Below are 19,484 nucleotides of genomic sequence, written 5' to 3'. Positions count from 1 at the left end.
GCAGGCTGCTGCAAGAAAGGCCTTTTCTATTTTTTTGAGGGAGGTGGGGTTGCGCTCCGCGTGGCTTGCGGGATGTTTGTTCCCTACCAGGGACTGAACCCACCCCAGCAGTGAAAGCGTCGAGTCCTAACATTATCACCAGGGAATCCTCAGAAACCCTTTTATGATAATACATTTTGCTTCCAGAAGGGCACTACACTTAAGTCTTCTAATTGTATATCTGGTTTAAGTCTTACAATAGATGAGGAAAAGGGAGCTGAAAGGTTAGAAGCCCTTCCCAATACCACACAACTGGGTTTCGGGGAGCCTGGTTTTGAATAGCAAGTACATCTCCAGGGCCCCCACCCCATCCCACCGCCTCTGATCTTTCCACTGTGCCGGCAGTAGAAGTCGGGAAGTGATGAGAGAATGAGAAAAAAGAAATTCAGAGAAAATGAGAGCTGGGAGAAAGAGATGGAGACCAATAGGAAGAAAGGGGGGAGAGGGGTGGGAAGAACATGAATAAGTCAGGCAGAGAAAAAGTGATAATTGAAGGAAGGTGTTCACTTCAGCAGCACATATACTAAAATTGAAATGATACAGAGATTACCATGTCCCCTGCGCAAGGATGACACAAATTTGCCAAGCGTTCCTTATTTTTCAGAAAAAGGAAGAGTTTTAGGCATAAAGAAGAATAAAGGAGACGAAGAATCCCCAGAGGGCCGGGAAGCCCGGAGGAAGGAAGAGAATTATAGAGACTCCGAGAGAGGAGAACAGATACCCAGTGAGCTACAGAGATCCAGAGAAGGGCCAGTGACCCAGAGGGGTACAGAGACCAGGGAGGTTACAGAGAGCGAGGGAAGGGGGGGAGGATGGAGACTCAGGGTGGGTTGGGAGCAGGTATGCGAGTGGAGAAGGACAAAGGCACAGAGTGGGAGCAAGGGGCAGAGCTGGGGCAATAGTGTAGAGGAGGTGAACAGAGGGGAGAAAGAATGAGTGGAGGGAAAGATGAGAACAGAGGGTTAGAGGCCAGCGTAGCGGACACAGGGCCCGCCCCCTGCACGTGTACACACACACACACACCCACCACCACACGCACAGAGGCGCAGGAAGGAGGCGCAGTCGGGAGGCACAGCAGGGTCTTTATTGAGGTGGGGCGGGCAGGCGCTCAGGGCGCGTCCAGCACCAGCAGCTTGTGCATGTACGAGTTCAGCCAGTGGCGGCGCTCGAGGGCGGCCAGCAGCCGCGCGCGCTCCCGGAAGGCCGCGTCGTCCGCCAGCGCCAGGCTCCGCCGCGACTGGGGGGTGGCCGGACCCGCCCGAGCCCCGCCGGGGGTGCGGAGTCTGCCGGGAGATGGAAAAGAGGCGGTTACCATGGGTCCCGGCCCACGGCCCGCCGCCTGTTCTCCCCGCGGTCTAACTCGAAGCCCTGTGACTGCACCAGCTGCGGAGGGACTCGGTTTCTGTCCCCGTCTCTTGCTCCGTGTGGGTCTTCGGCTCAGTTTTCACCAGGTTCCGAGCCTCCTGAGTACAGAGACCGAGTCTGATGCCCCTGTCCGGCCCCAGCGCTCGGCGCACGCGTGGCACACACCGCAGACCCAATAAACGTTGCTCAAGGAACAAACTCGTTCCTGCTTAGACTCCTTTCAAGTCTCTCAAAGCCTTTCTCAGAATTCTTTTGTATCTCTTTGTTTTGCAGATTACCTACCTGTTAACCTCCCACCTCTGTCCTCCTCTCTGGGTCTCTATTTTCCCTTTCTGAGTCTTTGTTTCCCATTCTCTTTGGGTCTCTTTCCGCCTATCGGAGTCCCCACCCTTCCCTAGGAGACTTGGATGTCCAACTTACCTGAAGACCCCCGCGGGAGGTAGGGCGACTCCTGAGGCCGTGCGGTGGCCCCAGGACACAAGAAGCAGGAGCAGCAGCAGCAGCCGCACCCGGGGGCTCCTGGGTACCTGGCGGGTCTCCATCACCTGTGGAGAGACAAGAAAGAGCTCAGTGATGCCCGCGTCTGGGCCCAGAAACCAGACCCCATCATCCACCCACCCACCCCTGAAGCCCATTCGCAGGGTGCCCTACCGCGCAGTGGGCTCCCGGCAGCGAGGCTGGCAGCCCCCTTATATCGCCTCCACAGCCCCCGCAGCGGCCAGTGACGCAGACCAGGGGGCCGGGGGCACCGGGTCACCCCCACCCCAGGCTCATTAGGAGCTGCCAGCGGTAATGAGGAGCCGGGGGTGGGGGGCCAGCGGCTGCCTTGTCGGCCACCCACTAATTGGGACCAAGAGCTGGGACCTGAGGAGAATCGGGAGGGGGAGAGACAGACAGACAGAGAGGTGGACACAGGGGGTGTGTCCGAGGGATAAAAATAGAGACAGGCGGAAGGACCATCAGAGCAGAAGCCAGAGACACAGGGAAAGAGAGACAGGGAAAGGAACAGAGGAGGGACCGATGGGGAGATGCAGAGACACAAAGAGATGAGAGGGAAGGACAAAGAATGACAGAGAAGAGGAAAGAGGGAGAAAGGGAGCCACAGAGGAAGTAAGGAAAAGGGAAGGAAGAGAGAAGAGAGGGGAAAGGGACCAAGAGAGCAGCTATGAGATGGAGGATCAAGGGAACGGCACTTGGAAAGACAGAAGGAGATGGGAGGACAGCCAGCCAGCCTGGGCAGAGATGTCCAGAGACAAATCCAGGCAGGCAGAGACCAGAAAGACTGAGAGGTGGGAGACAGGAGTAGGAAAGAGAAGGCAAAGGGGATGTGTGGCGGTGGGCTGTGAAGGCAAGTATAGTGACAGGCAAAATCAGGAAAGTCTTAGCGACACTGCCCAGAAGGGATAAAGACAGACAAGGACCCTGACTACCCTGAAGTGTCCAAGCCCTTCCCGGGGAGGAATTTGGGGGTGCTGTGACGATAAGGCCCATCCCCCCAGTACTGGCTCTTAACAGGGTGAGCTCTTCACGATGGGATGGTAGGCAAAGGTTGGGAAGTCCCAAAAGGCAGCAGCAATCTGGGTCTCTGATTGACAGGACATGGGAACCAAGACTCCTAGTTCCCCAGAGGAGGGGAACAAGGCCTGGGTCTGGGAACCTGGATTCCTGGATCTGAGGGGAGAGGTCTTTGGGTGGGTGGGGGGCTCCCAACTCCTGGATATTGAAGTGGAAGGCTACCAGAGACCTGGATGCTTGGTGTGGGTGTAGGAGAGGGCAGAGGGCTGGGACCCCTGGGTTTGCAGGGAGGAGAGCTGGGTTGGGTCACACCCCTCAACCAAAGGATCCAGTCCCTAACTCCCTCCCCCACTCCAGAGACACTATCCTTTATCTCTGGCCCTTTAAGAGCTCAAGCTGTCGCTAGGCTCCCAGGATCCCAAGGGTAGGGATCAGTTGCATCACCTATGCCCCTGGGACCCTACCTCCTGCCACCCCACCCAGAGCCATTCTGCAGCATTCACCGATCTCTGCATTCAGCTCTGTTCACCTGTTGTTATCTTGGACCCCACTGAGCAGGTAAGAGACCCCAGACCCCAAGAGGCCCCATCCCATTTGGATGTATACCCACCCCACCTCCCCCTAACCCGAGAACTATCTCTGCCCAAGACCAACCTGAGACCTGGGGATCTCAGTTTCCATCCTCCATAGAGACACGAGTCCTGCCCCAAGCTGTCTCCTCTTGAAGCCTGAGGAATCCAGACCCCTTATACACCTATTTCTGGAGGATAGGAGACTCAAGAGTTTCCAATCTCCTCCTAACTCAGGACCCAAGAGTTCCAGACACCCATTTCCTTTCTCTCCTGTAATCCACAACTTACCCACCCCCCCAAGCTTTGCTCCCTCAAAATTCTAGGCATCTGAACCTTCAGGCCTCTCCTTTCTAGAGAATTAGGAATTTAGACCCACATTGCCCTCCACCCTCTGGAAAAAAGGAGTCTGAACCCCCAGCAGGCTTCTTGACCAGGATCCAGGAGTCTTCTGCCTCCTCAGGTTACAGGCATTTAGGCCCCCTCATCTCTCAAATCCAGGCGGTCAGGCGTTCCTTCTGAGCCTCCTCTAATGTAAACAACTGTTGAGTCAAGATGTCCCCAGGGCCCTTGAAGAGGAATTGATCCCATGTCCCCTCAGAGGTCTACACACTTCGAAGCCAAAGTCAAAGATCTAGGGGCTCGGAAATGTATCTTTCTTTCCCAATTTTCCTGGGACCCCCTTTGGGGAAACAGATAAGGAAATTTACTACGACTCCCAAGAAGCCCTGTGCCTCAGTCTCCCTTAGCTACCGTGGCTTCCACCCCACAGCCTACTGGGGAGGGCTCTGACCTGGGCGGTGCTAATGTGGTCTATCTGGGGGCCACTGGGCGTGGCCTCCGGAGTGGGCAGAGGCTCCTCCCCGGCGGCTCTGACCTTAACCCCTTCCTTCCCGCTCCACTGCTGCTACAGGTATCACCCAAAGCTATGAAATCCTTCAGGCCAATCCTCTTCCTTCTCGGCTTCCTCTTCACCTGGCTGGGCTCCAAGGCCGCCCCTACGGTCTCACTGCCTGTGGGCTCTGATTTCTTGGGGATAGACCACCCCTCCCAGCCCTACCCTCCGGCTTCTGAAAATTCCAGTCTCTATGGACCTAACCCAGAATCCCCAGGGGCTGCTTATCCTGAGCCCTCCAAGACACCTCATGTGGTTTCCCCTGAGCCCTCCCCCCTTGCCTTCACTGAGACCCCCAGTACTGACTTCCAAGAAACCCCCCAGCAGGAGCCTCCTAAGGCCCCCAAACCTAACTCATTCAGCACCTCAACACCAGAGTCCCTGGACACCCTCCAAATTAACCCCTCCAAAATGATATATCCAGAACCATCTGAGACCCCCAAAGCTGACCTGACTGAACTTCCACACACAGAATCCCCTGAGGCCTCTACACCTAATTCCTCTAAAACCGCACACCCAGCATTTTCTGAGACCCCAAACCCTGACCCTACCCAAACTCCACACCAAGAATCCCCAGAGATTTCCAAGGTTAAGTCCACAGAAATCTCACACACAGAATCCTGTGAGAATCTCAACTCTAATCCCTCTAAAACTTCACACCTAGGATTTTCTGGGACCCCAAACCCTGATCCTACCCAAACTCCACATCAAGAATTCCCAGAGATTCCCAAACTTAGCTCCCCTGAGATATCACTTGCAGAAACCCCTGAGACCCCAAATTCTGACCCCACCAAAATCTTTGACCTCAAATCTCTGGAAACCCATGACTCTGACACACCAAACTCTAAATTCCTCCAGACCCTCCATCCTGACCCTACTGAAACACCCCACCTGGCATCTCATATAGGCCACAAGCCCAACCCCACCGAGATTCCTCAAACAAAATTCCCCACAACCTTCTACCAAGACTCAACAGAGATCCCCACGGCCTCGGACCCTGAAATCTCCACTAGCCTTGCCCCAGAAACTCCTGCACCCTTCAAAGAAGAAATTACTGCTCTTAATGAGCAATCCCTGAATCCCAAACCAGAAGCACTTGCAGCCACCCAGCCCACCGCCCTTAAATTGCCCACCTCAGTTTCTCCGGGGACAGTTGATCTGAAATCCCCCCAGAACTCTAGCCCTAAAGGGCCCGAAGCCCCTCCTCCCTCAGTCCGGATTGCAGGGCCTCCTGCTCCTCCAGGGCCCCCCAGTCAGCCGGCCCCAGCCACTCCGCGGGCCCCTCAGCGGCGCAGTCGAGGTGAGAGAGTCAACACTATCATCGTGTTGGAGAGAGTGCAGGAGACCGGTGAGGGGCTGGGGGCCTGGATCCCCGGGTCTGAGGGAGTGGGGCTGGGGCCTGGACCCCCAGTCTGAGGGAGTGGGGCTGGGGGCCTGGATCCCTGGGTCTGAGGGGGGAGGGGCTTGGGGCTGGACCCCCGGGTCGGAGGGGGGAGGTGCTGGGGGTCTGGACCCCCAGTCCGAGGGAGGAGGGGCTGGACGCCCGGGTCTGACGGGGGAGGGGTCTGGATCTTGGGTCTGGGGGAGGAGGGGCTGGGGGCTGGACCCTCGGGTCTGAGGGAGGAGGGGCTGGGGGCCTGGACCCCCGGTCTGAGGGAGGAGGGGCTGGGGGCCTGGACCCCCGGGTCTGAGGGCGGAGGGGCTGGGGGTCTGGATCCTGGGTCTGGGGGAGGAGGGGCTGGGGGCTGGACCCCCGGGTCTGGGGGAGGAGGGGCTGGGCGTCCGGACCCCTGGCTCTGAGGGAGGAGGGGCTGGGGGTCTGGACTCCCGGATCCGAGGGCGGAGGAGGGCGGGATCTGGACTCCTGGGTCTGAGGGTGGAGGGGGCTAGGAGGTTAGATTGCTCAGTCCCTGGGCCTCATTCCTCCAGGCATGACCCTGGTGGGCCGTCCCCGGGGCGTAGCAGGCGGGGCCCTCTGCCTATTCCTCGCCGGGATCGGGCTGCTTATTGGCATTTTCCTGTTGCTGTGGTGTCTCTACCGCCGGGCGGCTCGACACCGGCCCTTCGCACACCACCGGCTTCCGAACGACGGAGATGAACCGGGTGAGCCACTCCTGCAGCGTCCCGCTCCTTAAGTGCTTGCACGTGTCCTTAACCTGGTTTCGCCTGGCACTTAAGGGCGCCCTTAAAGTACTAAAAGTACAGGTTCCCATCCAAGGTCAGTAGAAGCCCTGACCCCCAATTCTCTGGAAATTTCACAAACACCTGTGAAGTTGAGCCCCCAGCGCAGCGTGGAGTTGCCCCAGGTGGGGTAAGGGCAGGTCCCTACAAGCCCTGCCCCTTCCCCCTCCTGGCGCGCGGCATGCCCCGCCCCTGCTGCGCGGACGCCACGCCCCCTTGGTATTTAAGGCCTCTTAAGATTATTGGAAAAACTGATTCCAGTGGAAGCTTGGAGTCCTCGTCCCCGTCTCCTCATCCGCCAGCGGCTCAGTAGAGGGGACAGGCCCCCGGTCAGCTCCGGGGACGAATTCGCTCCTTTGTCTCCATAGTTATGCATTTGGACGCCCCGAAGGAACCCTACGACCTCTACTTTTACGCGCCGGACGCCTGGATCCCTTCACACATCGCTACCAAGCAGCCACCGCCCACCCCGCCGCTGCCCCCCAAGCTGCCTCCACCGCCCCGCGGGGGCCGCCCCCAGCGCCTCGAACCGCTCTCCCCTGCCACACTCCCAAACAACTTCTTGTGAGCCTCTCCAGACCTGCGCCAGCCCCGGACGGAGGAAGCACCCAGGGGTCCCGTCCTCGGGGTCAGCTTTGCTACCTAGTGGCCCTCTAGAATAGAGGACCCCCAGAAATGCTTTAGATGTCAGCGGAGAACACAATCTGAGACCGAATAAATTGCGTGTACCCACAGCTGGACAACTCCTCTGGCCTAAGTCCTGGGAGAGGAGGGTGGCTGGGGTCAAGGTGACTGGGGGCTTGGGCTCCTCGGTCCGAGGGAGGAGGTTGGAGATTCCCAAGGCCAGTGACTACTGGGTGTGTACACCAAAGCATTTTATTGGGAGAGGGGCAGGGCAGGATTTACAATCACAGAGACAGAGACACAAAGACACAACCCTGCCCCGGGGGAAAACACCCCTTTTCCCCAGCCCCATTCCCTTTCCTGGGATTCTGTGACTTCTCCTTTACATATGTTCCCCCAAATTCTAAGCCGAAATAGGGGAGTCTGAGAGGGGAAGGATCCCAGATTTGGAGTCATTTAGCCCCTGAGGGACGCAGTAAATGGCCACTGAGAAAATGAGGGTAGTTCAAAACCACCCAGGAGAATAAAGTGCAAGGAACTGGGGGGAAGGGGAGCGTCTTGAAACCACCATAGGGAAGCTGAATGGCGGTGGCTTCAAACCGTTGAGTTGATGGACTTGAGCAGCCGCTCTTCTTAGACCTGAAAATCGTGTCAGAAAAAGTGCATGGGGGTGAAGAGAGGCATATTAAAACTGCCATTTTGGTTGTTTCCCTAGGCAATGTGCTAAGCTGGGAGAAGGTTTTGGGGAAATTTGGTGCTGCAGCAGAGTCTGCTGGTGGGGGAGGGATGAAGAGGTTGTAGGGGGTGGGGTGCTTGAAACTGCCATTTCCCCTCAGAAACGCTGGTGAGAATCAGTCCCTAGAATGGCAGGGATGGGTGATTAGTTAAACCAACTTGGAAAAAGCAGAATACAGTTGGGAGAGATTTGAAACTTCTAGAGGAAGACCTTGAATTTTTTTGAAAGAGGAAGGTGTGTTGAGTAATCTCAGGGGTTCGCCTGAGAGTCCCAGGGGTTCAAGGAAAGGGAAAGGTTGCCCAAAACCACGAGAGAGGAAGAGTCTGAATTGTCCACTCAAAGAAAGCCCTGAAAGGAGAGATTTGAAACCACTGAGGCAGAAAAGAGTGGAGAAGGGAAGCTTTAGGGGAATTTGGGTATCCTTGAAACTGCCAGTCTGCAGCTTCACTACCCCTGAGAGGCAAATAGGATGGGAAGAGGATCTGCCAGCACTGGGAACAAGGGAGAGTGCTTCTTAGGCCTGAGGCAGGACAGAGAGGACTGGGGTTCCTTGACACTGTCACTCAGGCCAGAGATGTGAGGAATGGAGGTCCTGGAAACTGCCATCCAGTGGGAGGCACGTGGTCAGTAGTCCCGGACAGGGGGTGGGGGTCTTGGGGGTTGAACTGTGCTGTGTGTAGCCCCATAGGATGGAGGGGGAGCAGGAGGTGCCCCAGGGGGCTCAGCCTCATCTTCCATTTCGCTTTCGTCGCTGCCAGCTAGCTGGTCGTGGCCAACGAAGCCACATTTCTCTTCGCTCATTTCCTCAGGCTCCGCCCACGGCTGCTTCTCTCCCGAAGCGAAGACCCCGTAGAAGATGACGCCCCCATAGTGCACCAAGGAGGCAATGAGGAACACATACTGCCACTCCTCCCGAGTCTGTAGCGGGGACAACGGGGAGGTGAAGTCAGAGGACAGAGAGACAAGAGAGGGAAGGGGCGGGGCTAGTGGAAAGGGGCGGGCCTAGGGAAGGGGCGGGCCTTTTCTCTGGAAAAGGAGCCGGAGATCCAGAGAGGTGACGTATGTCAGGAAGGTGCTGTACACATTTGGAGGGCAAGTGGGTCAGGGCCCAGGCACGGACCTTGTGCTTAGTCATGGCACCCACGATGATGGGGCACACCATGCCGGACAACGTGCCCACGCCGTTGGAGATGCCCATGAGGATGCTGGCATAGCGCGGGGCGATGTCCAGGTGGTTCACGTTGAACCCTGGCGAGGCGAGCCGGGAGGCGTCACAACTGATTCCCACGCCAGTGACTCCTCCCCCAGCCTCGCCTCCCCGACTTCCCGGCCGCTCCGCTTTTTCCAGTCTGCCTTTCGCCAGGCTGGGAGGTGCTCTACCTGAGCCAGGAAGTTCCCCACTGAGTTGAGCAGAGTCCCCCCCACCCTCAAGCTGCAGATCGCCGGTTCTCACCGGAGATGGCGAAGCCGCTGAAGCCCACGGCGAGGACTAGGAAGGAGATGGCCACGCCCTTGGAGTGCGAGTAGCCGACCACCAACAGCAGCGTAGCTTCCATGCCAAAGCCTACGGAGGGCCGCCCCCTCTGAGCACAGGCCGCCCTGCACCGCCTCTCCAGACCCACTCCTGGCTCCCAGCCTTCCCCAGTTTGACCCAGTCCTGCCACTTCCACGCCTGTCCCTGGCTTTGTCCTCCATTCTGCCCGCGCCCGCCCTAACCAAGCCCTCAATTCTCCAGTGCCTGGCCCTTGACCACGTGCACAGGCTTCGCTACCCCAGCTGGGACCTCAATGGCCCCACCCCCTGACTAGACCACGCCCTGAAGACAGAGGGTCTAGGCCCCACCCCGGCACCTTCACGGCTTCCCTCTCAGTCCCCATTCATTACACTCACACCTTTGTCTCTCCGGGTGCCCCTCTTCATCACCCAGTTCCCATCCTACTCTGGCCAGCCTCGTATAGGCCCCGTCCTTCCAGACCCAACGTGGTCTCGCCTTTGCTTCACCTCGGCAGCCACACCCACCTTGCCCTTCTACAGACACTGCCCCGGAGGCTGCCACCTAAGATTCGTTCCTGCCAGACCTGGTCTCACTCCCGCTCTGCCTTTTGGACACGCCCCATGGACTCGCCCTCTGACCCCGCCCCATCCGCCATGGTCCAGCCCCCTAGATCCGCCCAGCCATGCTCCGCCCATCCCAGCCCGGTCCCAGACCATATCCAGGCCCCGCCCCACTCACCCCCACAGTTCATCAACTTGCGCACGTTGGTGGTGGACATGATGCGGCGGCTCCTCAGGAAGTCGGCGATCTGGCCTCCAATGGGCACGATGATGGTCATCACCAGGTGAGGCAACGCTGACACCAGGCCCACCTGCGCCGGCGGGCGTACAAGGCGTCGCGGCTCAGCGGCCACCTGCCTGGGGGTCTCACCACGGCTCAGGTACCATGGGCTTCCTCCCTGCCCCCTTTCCAACCCCTTGGGATCCAGGTTCCTCTCCTTCCCGCGCTCACCCTCCCGCCGCGCCCGCAGCTCTCCCCTTCCGGGCCCAACCTTGCTGATCTCGAAACCGAACACTTCTTCGAAGTAGGCAGGCTGGGAGATAAGAAGCAGGTAGAAAGTCCAGCTACGACAGAAGTTGGCCACGATAATGGCGTAGACTGGCATGGATGTGAAGAAGCGCCTCCAGGGTGTGTTAAACTTCTGTGGTGGGGGAGAGGAGGGAAGGGCTGCTAAGACAGAGAACAGGCCTGGGCGCTCTCCAAGTCCCTTCAGGGATCCCACGACAGTCGCGCAGAGACCCAGATTTCCCTGTCTCACTAAAGCCGCCGAGGAGGCAGGGTCGCCGGCCTGACCGCATCCCCATGGGAACGCTGACATCCTAGCCTCAGTGGTCCTCAGGCTGGCGGGTGTCCAGACCCCACGATGACCTTCAGAGAGTCATAAATGTGGACCCAAGAGTCTCCTTCCACCCAATTATGCCCCCTAATTCGAGCCTCACCCACCCTGAGGTCTGAGCAAAACCCCACATTCTAATCCGCCTCTGCAGGTTTAACCACGCCCATCAGTGGTTCCGCCCACCTCACCACCTAGCCCTGCTCTCCGCACCTGCTAACCCCGTCCTCCCTGGGCTTTGATCATGCTTCCTAGGTTCTAGTTCCATCCAACTGGCTATCCCATCGTCTCTTCTAAATGTCTATGGAAATGTCTATGTAGATCTACCAAGATCCACACGCAGTGAGGATTCAAAGCCCCTCTTCCTCTGGTCTCCCTGCCTTGATAACTCTCCTCTTCCCACCGCGCCCCAGCCTCCCCAGGCTTGGGCCCGGACCGTGACGGGGTTCATGAGCTTGGCGCTCTCGCCGATGGCGTCCTCGATGTACTTGCGCTCCTCCTCCGAAATGCTGGGGTGCAGCGCCGGGGACTCGTAGGAGACAAGCAGCCAGAACAGATACCAGAAGATCCCGAAGCTGCCTGGTGGGTGGAGGGGGTCAGGAGGAGGATGGAAGCGAGGTGACGACCGGCCTCGCTCTGCCCCGGCACCACCCGGACCCAGGCGTCCGGGCCCCTCACCATAGACGTAGAATACAGAGCTCCATCCTGAGTACTGCACCAGGACTCCGGCGAGAGGCATCGCGACCACCGCCCCAGCATAGGAACCTAACGGGGAGAGTGCAGAATGGAGAAGAGCGCATCTTTCTTCAAATGCAGTAGTGCGGATTCCCAGCCCCTACCTTCCTGGGACACAGAATTACCGGTCACTGCCCCTCCTCCCTTAGACACGTCGGTCTGGGTCACCAGGCCCCTCCTCTCTCAGATCCGGGAGTTCAAGCCCGAAACCCCCTCCTCCCTCCACCCAAGAGTCTAGACTCCAGCACCCCCACCCCCACCGGCCCCAGACCCACGAGTCCGGATCCCAGCCCCTTCCTCTCACCGCAAAAGGCTGTCGTCGCCAGGCGACTCCGCTCTAAGGGCGGGGCCCATTTGCTCCAGATCCCATGGCAGGCAGGGTACGTGACCCCCTAGGGAAGAGAAAACCAAAGTCAACGAGAAAAGGTGGGGTCGGAATGGCAACGGGGTCATAGGGGGCGGAGCTTTACCTCTACCAACCCCTGCAGGATCCTCACGAAGATGACACAGCCATAGTGGACACGGGCAGCCGAGGGGATCAGCATGTTTAGAGTGGAGGTAGCCACAATAGCAAAGCCGAAAACCCTGATAGGAAAAGTTGTGTTCCGAGAAGAGTCCAGCTATCCTGCCAGACCTAGGACTCTGCCCTTTCCTCCTTCAGCAGGCCAGGCCCCGCACCCCCAGAACCCCAGGTCCCACCTTCTATGAGACTCCCCGCTTCCACAATACAAACCCCACCTTTCTCTAGGGCCTCTTCCCCGATCAGCCCCCAAATGCAAGGCCACAGCCTCTAACTCCACCCACACAATTGTAGTTTCTGCCCACTTTGAGACATCCGCCCCACCCCCTGCATACCTGTTGGCTGCGAATTTTTGGCAGATAAATCCTCCAGGAATCTGGGTGACAATGTAGCCCCAGAAAAAGGAGCCGTGTATGAGGCCAACAGTCTCTGGATCCCAGTTGAACTGAGCTTTCTGTGGGCCAAAAGGCACATCAAACCATCACCCCTGCTCCAGACGCTCTGCTTCTCCACCAATCAGCACCCGCAGACAGTCCCTCAGCCAATCAGCAACAAGGATCCCCTCTCGCCTTCAAAATGCCTGCCAATCAGAGCTCGGGCCATCTACCCCAACTTTGCTCCTCCAAGTTGCTAGGGCCGCACTACCTTAGCAACAGAGCCTGTTGCTGCCTAGAGGCCTAGCTCTGTCTGCTTGCCTGCCTCAGGGTCCCTTCTCTGAATGCGTAGGAGCCCATATATGGGGTACGTTTCTTCCTCCACTTCTAACCAATGTACAAACTGTTTGCAGATTGGATGGGTTCTAGGAAGAGACAAGAAGTAGCCAAAGGGTTGGGCATGATTGGAAAAGAACAGGGGCAGGTAGGCCACAGCCCAAATCAGGATTTTTTTTTTTGGAGGCAGGGGCATGGCCTATATGGAAATTAAAACAGAAAATCTGAGACAAAGCAGGGCTTTAGGTTAATGGCCAGAGCAGAGGGAGAAGGGATATAAGCAGCGGTGGAACTTCCAAAAAGCCAGAATCAAAATTTACAGTGGGGCCTTCCTTGACGGTCCAGTGGTTAAGACTCCCCCTTCCAATACAGGGTTTGATCCCTGGTAGGGGAGCTAAGATCCCACATGCCTTATGGCCAAAAAAACAAAACAGAAGCAATGTTGTAATAAGTTCAATAAAGACTTTAAAAATGTTTCACATCAAAAAAAAAAAAATTCACGGTGGAGGGACTTCGCTGGTGGTCAAGTGTGTAGGATTCCCTGCTTCCACTGCAAGGGGGTGCTGGTTAGATCCCTGCTTGAGAAAGTTCCGCAAGCTGCAAGGTACGGCAACAACAACAACAAATTCACGGAGCCTGAGTTGGCCTGGGAGTAACATTCAACACTGGAACAGGTGCAGGAGATGCAGGTGGAGCAAAGTTGCTAGGATGCCCAAAATGAAACAGGAGCAGCCATATCATAGGGAACCAAATGCTTGGAAGAGGCTACACTTGGAAAGCAGAGAGGTGAAACAAACAGGAGTGGGGCTTCATTTAGATAAGGGCAGGACTTAGGAAGAGAGAGCCCTGAGGTGAGCTGGAACTGAGGTTGTGTGGCAAGTGTCCAACTCTTTGTGACCCCATGGACTGTAGCCCAGCAGGCTCCTCTGTCTATGAGATTCTCCAGGCAAGTATACCGGATTGGGTTTCCATGCCCGTCTCCAGGGGATCTTCCCCACCCAGGGATCGAACCCACATCTCATGTCTCCTGCATTGGCAAGAGGGTTCTTTACCACTAGCGCCACCTGGTTAGGGCCCATGGTGGGGCAGGGCAAAAAGGCGGGTCTACTCAGGCCGGGGCGTGGAAGGGGCGTGGCCTGGGCCTCGCGTAGGCGAGTGTGACGTCATCAGAGGGCCTGGGCAGGGTTTCCCCCAGGCTCAGGCAGCTCCCGCCCCCGAGCTACCTGCATCACCACGTGGCCCCCGCGGTGGGTCGTGCTGTTATTGACCATGGAGACGATGGCCACGCCCAGGTTGCAGCGGATGCCAAAGCTAATGCAGAAGCCCAGACCGCTCATGATGGCGATAATGTAGCGGCGAGGGAGGCCAAAGCAGGTGCAATCCACGACCGGCGGGTCCCGGGTCTGCGTCGTGACCGGGCGCCCATCTGCACTCAGCTCCAGCGTCTCGGCACCTTCTTGCCGCTTCTCCAGAAGACTGCGGCGAGGCAGCAAAGATCAGACTCGGACGTCCGGGCCCCTAGCCCCCTCCTCCCCATGACACGAGTCAGGGCAAAACTTCTTGTTTTTCAAGACCAGGGATTCTAAACCTGCAACCCCTCTTTCCCCAAGAGTTCAGCCCCTAACTTCCTTCTCCCTCCAGGAATCTGGACCCCTGGTCTCCATCTCCCTCAGACGAGGAATTCCCACGCGCCCCCAGCCCCTTCCTTCCTCAGATTCGAGTATGGAACTCCCCAGTTCCCTTCTCCACTAGCCTTGTCACCTCTCAACTCAGTTGTTTTAGACCCAGGCTACCCTTTGTGATCCAAAACCCTGTGCCCCCAGCCCCCATCCTCAAGGCCCAGAGACTCTCTCCAGCCCCGTCTTCCAGATATGAGTCTATTTGAGGAAGCAAAGGCGCTAAGGAGATGCCTCAGCAAAGGTGTCAAAAGAACAGATGCTTCTCAGCCACATCTGCTATATATACCGCACCCCTCCTTCCAGGCCCAGGTGTGGGGCTGACATCCAGCTGACACCATTCAGCCACTGGATGCCCACTCCCAGGGATCGGGGTAGGAGGGGCAGGGGTCGGAGAGGTCCAAGGCACTGGAATCCAGCAGCCCAGCTGGATATATCTGGGGAAACTTGAGTTCAGGCTGTCAGTCTGGGGGGTGGGGAGGAGTGGCGGGTGGTGTCCTGGCAAGGGACAGATGGCCCTGGTAGGGGGGTTGGCTCAGTCCCCAGCGTGACTCTCGCCCCCGCCTGTTCTGGATCCAGGATTGAATCTGTGACGATGGATAGGGTACTTGGAGGGCCACCTCCATTCCAGAGAGAGGCTGCAGGGAGAAAGAGGTGCCCTGAGACAGACGTGGAAAAATTCAAAAGGATGTCAGAAATGGAGTCGGGGGGTGGAGAGAACAGAGAGTGAGAGAAAAAGGATCAGAGACACAGGAGGGAGAGAGACTCAGAGAGAAGGAAACAGATTCCCAGAGAGGGAGAAACAGACAACCAGTCTGAAAGAGACCGGGGCAGAGACCCTGAGAAAAGATGGGGGGTGATGGGACAGGACGAGACCCTGAGAAGGAAAGGGACTGAAACCCAGTGAGGGACCCAAAGACAAGTGGGGACAGAAACCCAGGAGAGAGAACGCAGAGACAGAGACCCAGAACGCTGAGAGAAAGACAGAAAGACAAGGAGCCTGAGGAGAGACAGGCTGGGGACATGATGTGTGAGGCGTGGCTCCTCTCCGAGGCCGGTAGGCAGCCAGGGGATCCGGCTGGATCCCAGGAAGGGGCTAGAACAGATGGAGGCGAGGGAGACTGGGACGGGGGAGGAAAGAACAGCCAGACGGCCTGGGAGGAGGCGGGTGGAAGAGATGGGAACACAGCAACCCTCCCCATCCTGGAACTTAAGGAAGTGGGGGAGGGGGTTAAGAAAGTGGGGAGACTGGGGGAACGGACAGAAACTAGGGGGTCGAGGAATAAGACCCTGGGTAGGGAACAATGAGCCAGAGAGTGGGGAACAGAAGCCCCCTAGAATGAATAGTGCACGGTGGCAGGAACTGGCCCCTCCCATTAGAACAGGTCGGCCAATGAAATTAAACTTTGACCCAGGTTGCCCTCCCATGTGGTTTGACCCTGAAACTCAAGATGGGATTGCAGCCCCTGAAATTTGATATTCATTGTTAATACGAGGATAGAGATCTCGGATCAAGGTTTTCTAAACAAAGGAACGCAGTCTCAGTATTCTGTATCTGTAAAATGGGGGCATGAGTAGAATGTGAGTGTACAAAGATAATGTCACTTCAAGGTGACATTATCATTTCAGGAGAACTAGAGATGCACAGGTGAAGGTGGCCCCAATGCTTCATGGAGGGTAAGAACATATCGCTTTGCCCTCTCAGGATGCCTGGAACTCAGGATTAGGAACTTGGTGATGATGAAAGGCCGTGATTAGGGAGCAGGTAGGGCACTTTCCTGATGGTTCAGACAGTAAAGAATCTGCCTGTAATGTGGGAGACCTGGGTTAGATCCCTGGGTCAGGAAGATCCCCTGAGGAAGGGAAAGGCTACCCATTCCAGTATTCTTGCCTGGATAATTCCATAGACAGAGGAGCCTGACAGGCTACAACCCATCGGGTTGCAGAGTCGGACTGCCCCCTTCCACTTTCTTTCACCCAAAATGAAGAGTGTCTCAGCCTCCATCTCTGGGTCTCCGCCTCTGCTTCTCGGAGATTCTCAGTCCACTCCCCTACTCCCGCCTCCCCAGTCTCTGTCCTCATGTCCCTTTGGTTCTCCCTTACCCTCCCATTGTACAACTGAGAAAACTGAGGCTGAGGAAACAGAAGCAGCATGTCCAAGGTCACACACAAGCAGCAGTGAGACCTGATCACTTCCTGGCCCTCCGCATCGCCCTGCCCCAGGCCTGGCTCTCAAAAAGGAGGCGTATCGGCTCCTGTGTCTTGCTGTGTTCCCTTTCCCTCCTTGTCCTTGTCCCAAGTCACCCTGGGTTGCTACGTGTCTCCTGATCTGAGGGAGTTTTCCACCCACTCCAGCAGCACTCATCTCGAGGAAATCTGCAGCCCCCACCCAAGACTTGGGCGGGAGACTGACCTGGGTTCAAAAGATGCCATGTGTACTCAGCCACGGACTTCCCCCTTTTCCCAATGGTGCCTCAGTTCCCCCAGCTTCGTCTAGAGGATTAAAAGGAGTCCGGTGTGGGCATTTCCCCCTCTCAGCGATCACCAAAGCAGACCCCAGGATCAGATGCGATTGTTCTTCTGGGCTCAAACTCCTTAGTGACTGTCCTGGTGGGAACCCTGAACTCTGGGGTCTCTAGGGGCTCCCAAGGCAGCTGAGAGAGGTGACGATCAGGCAGAGTCAGACAGAGAGAAACCCAGACACAGGAGAAGCGGAGACTGAGGAAGAAAGAGAGCCTGAGAAACACATTCCTCCTGCCTCCACCCCCCTTCCCAACCCCCTCCACCAGCACGTCTCTCTCCCCCTCCTGACTTCACGCTGATGTATTTTGAGAAACTCGTGAAAGGAGGTGAGAAAAAGGGTGGGGAGGGGCTGGAAGATTGGGGAAAAGAAAGGGTGAGGTTATCTCAGCTCCTCCACCCCCTCCCCAACACTGCGCCATCCTCCTGCCCCCCTCCCTTCTGTCCAGCTTTATTCCTATCTCTCAGGTTACTAAAGGGTGGGGTAAGTTTGGAGTGCGGAGGTAATCTGCGGCAAGCAGGACGAGTGTTAGACTTATAGGAGAACTTGCATGGTCTAGTAAGCTGTACTGAAGATCAATCAAAGATAGGGTCAGAACTATGGGTCACGGGGACCCCAGGGGCTGAGGGAATGGCAGCAGGGCATGGTGCTGATGAGGCCCCAACTCCTCCCCGTACTGTGGCCAGATATTTTTAGGCTTCTCCGCAGCTGAGTAATTTCTCTGACTTGGAGCCAGGGCTGGGGTTGGGGGTGAGAGACTCAGGAGAGGTGTAGCAGACTGCTCTGGGGACAGCCAGGTCATTGGGGTCATCTCCTTGACTGAGAGGAAGTCCCTCTCAGCCCTAGTCTATACCCTTTGGAAAGTCCATCCTACTCCAGGAGCCTAATGTTTGGCCTGCAACTCCCTTCTCCATCAGAGACCCAGGATACCCTGGCTTCTTCCTCCCAGCTTAGCTCTCCTCAAGGACATGGACCAATGGACCTCAATCCGATTTAGCTTCAGATTAAACTCTCTGAGAGATGGCAACTGACAAACACACAGAGATGGAGAGATCTGGGATGAGGTAGTAAGAAACAACAGAAAGAGTGCCAGAGTTCCTAAAGGAGAGTGTCAGAAAGCCTAGGGCAGGGAGTTGGGGGACAGAGACTCAGAGAAAGAGACAAAGACCCAGAGAGAGTTGTAGAGATCTAGTGAGAGTGAGAGAGAGGGATGGGGACTCAGAGATAAAAGGAAATAGAGACTTAGAGAGAGTGGACAGAGATCTGGAGAGAGGAGGCGGAGAGAATACAGGTGAAGGGAGACCCAGAAGCTGGCGAGGGAATCGGAGATCCAGAAGAGGGGGATATATATTTATAATCCCAGAGAAAAGGGCAGAGAGCCTAGGGATGGGGTGGGGCGCAGAAAAATGATGGATGAGACTGGACCGTCGGAGACCAAGGGAGAAAACTGGACAGATGGGTGCGCCCCCCGCCAACGCATGGGTACCGCCTGTCCAGCTGTCCATCTGCGCCCAGGTGGGAATGAGCGTCCTCCTCAGACCCTCGCGTTCTTCCATGCCCAGGACCCCCACCACGCTCACCGGTGTAGCTTCCCGAGGGCGCGACCCGCTAGCTTTCGAAACTCCTCCTGGCGGAACTCCATGGTGGCCGCCCCTGCTGCCGGACCCCCCCGCCGATCCCCCCGCCCGCGGGCCCGGGCGGCCGCGTCCGGGTACCCGGGGTCCGCCCCGGCCCGGCCGGCCCCGCAGCTCCGCTCGGGGGGAAGGAGGCTGCGAGTGCGGGCTTTCTGGGGGCTGTCACCGGACTCAGCATCGGGGGCGGGGTGGGGCGGGACAAGGCCCCGCCCACCCTGCTATACCCCGCCCCTTGATTCTAGTCCCGCCCACCTTCCACTGCCATTCATCCAGGTTCTCGCCTCGCCCAAGACCAAGCCTCTGGGTTTTGAACTCACTTGTCTGGGTTGCATCGCTCCCAAATCAGTCCCTTCCCGGAGGTACTTCTCCCTCACCCATTCCCCACCAGCTCCTTCTATCCCAGATTCTCTCTCCTCCAGAGTTCTTTCCTGAGACTTGCTCCCGCCGCTTGTTTCCCCTAATTTCGTGCTCGCATTTTCATCTTCCTCTAAATATCCTCCAGCGTTTTGTCCTCCCAGTCCTACCTCGCCGAATTTCTGTGCCCCCCAGTTCCTCATCCTGCCCGGGTACGCCATCCCTAACCCGCCACATCCTCAGTTTCAACTTTCTCATTCAGAAGGTTCTTTTCTCATTCAGGGAATTTCTTCCCCTTTCATGGATTCCAACCCCCATTTCGATCCACCCATTGTCCCCTCTCGTTCTTCCCCATCCACCTGTTTCCATCTTTCCCCTTTTGGATTCCATGTCCCTCCAGTTCTATTTCCCCTCTTGGCCCACCACCCCTTCCAGTTCCTTCATTTCCGATTTCCTTCCCTCTGGGTTCATCTCTTCAGAGTTATACTCCCCCTACCCTCATTGCTGGTCATTATTCCCTCC

The 19,484-nt window shown here is 57.1% G+C and overlaps 3 protein-coding genes and 1 non-coding gene across 5 annotated transcripts; 2 read left to right on the top strand and 2 right to left on the bottom strand.

Moving 5' to 3' along the window:
• Window positions 1-538: 538 nt before the first annotated feature.
• Window positions 539-640, top strand: LOC120873384. The gene has a single exon (XR_005723457.1). It is a non-coding gene; the product is annotated as a U6 spliceosomal RNA (small nuclear RNA).
• Window positions 641-1,147: 507 nt separating this feature from the next.
• On the bottom strand, window positions 1,148-1,946 carry PTH2 (parathyroid hormone 2). The gene is made up of 2 exons (XM_040252296.1): window positions 1,825-1,946; window positions 1,148-1,322 (listed from the first exon to the last, which is right to left on the bottom strand). The coding sequence occupies exons 1-2, from the start codon at window positions 1,944-1,946 to the stop codon at window positions 1,148-1,150; spliced, it is 297 nt and encodes a 98-aa protein (XP_040108230.1).
• A 2,470-nt stretch (window positions 1,947-4,416) lies between these two features.
• Window positions 4,417-7,132, top strand: GFY (golgi associated olfactory signaling regulator). The gene is made up of 4 exons (XM_040252295.1): window positions 4,417-4,976; window positions 5,121-5,731; window positions 6,313-6,486; window positions 6,933-7,132. Exons 1-4 carry the CDS (start codon window positions 4,417-4,419, stop codon window positions 7,130-7,132), a joined length of 1,545 nt encoding a protein of 514 aa, XP_040108229.1.
• Window positions 7,133-7,422: 290 nt separating this feature from the next.
• Window positions 7,423-18,639, bottom strand: SLC17A7 (solute carrier family 17 member 7). 2 transcript variants are annotated; one of them, XM_040252294.1, is made up of 12 exons: window positions 18,555-18,639; window positions 14,001-14,253; window positions 12,403-12,521; window positions 12,018-12,132; window positions 11,852-11,939; window positions 11,491-11,577; window positions 11,249-11,391; window positions 10,471-10,620; window positions 10,158-10,290; window positions 9,378-9,488; window positions 9,045-9,172; window positions 7,423-8,842 (listed from the first exon to the last, which is right to left on the bottom strand). In XM_040252294.1, the coding sequence occupies exons 1-12, from the start codon at window positions 18,614-18,616 to the stop codon at window positions 8,549-8,551; spliced, it is 1,683 nt and encodes a 560-aa protein (XP_040108228.1). In that variant the 5' UTR covers window positions 18,617-18,639; the 3' UTR covers window positions 7,423-8,548. The 2 variants fall into 2 exon arrangements, with proteins under 2 accessions (XP_040108228.1, XP_040108227.1); XM_040252293.1 differs by having other exon boundaries at window positions 10,158-10,620.
• Window positions 18,640-19,484: the final 845 nt, after the last annotated feature.

This window comes from Oryx dammah, unplaced genomic scaffold, assembly GCF_014754425.2.
Source record: "Oryx dammah isolate SB20612 unplaced genomic scaffold, SCBI_Odam_1.1 HiC_scaffold_13, whole genome shotgun sequence".
In the NCBI taxonomy this organism is placed as follows: domain Eukaryota; kingdom Metazoa; phylum Chordata; class Mammalia; order Artiodactyla; family Bovidae; genus Oryx; species Oryx dammah.
This window is presented reverse-complemented; position numbering and strand designations above follow the sequence as displayed.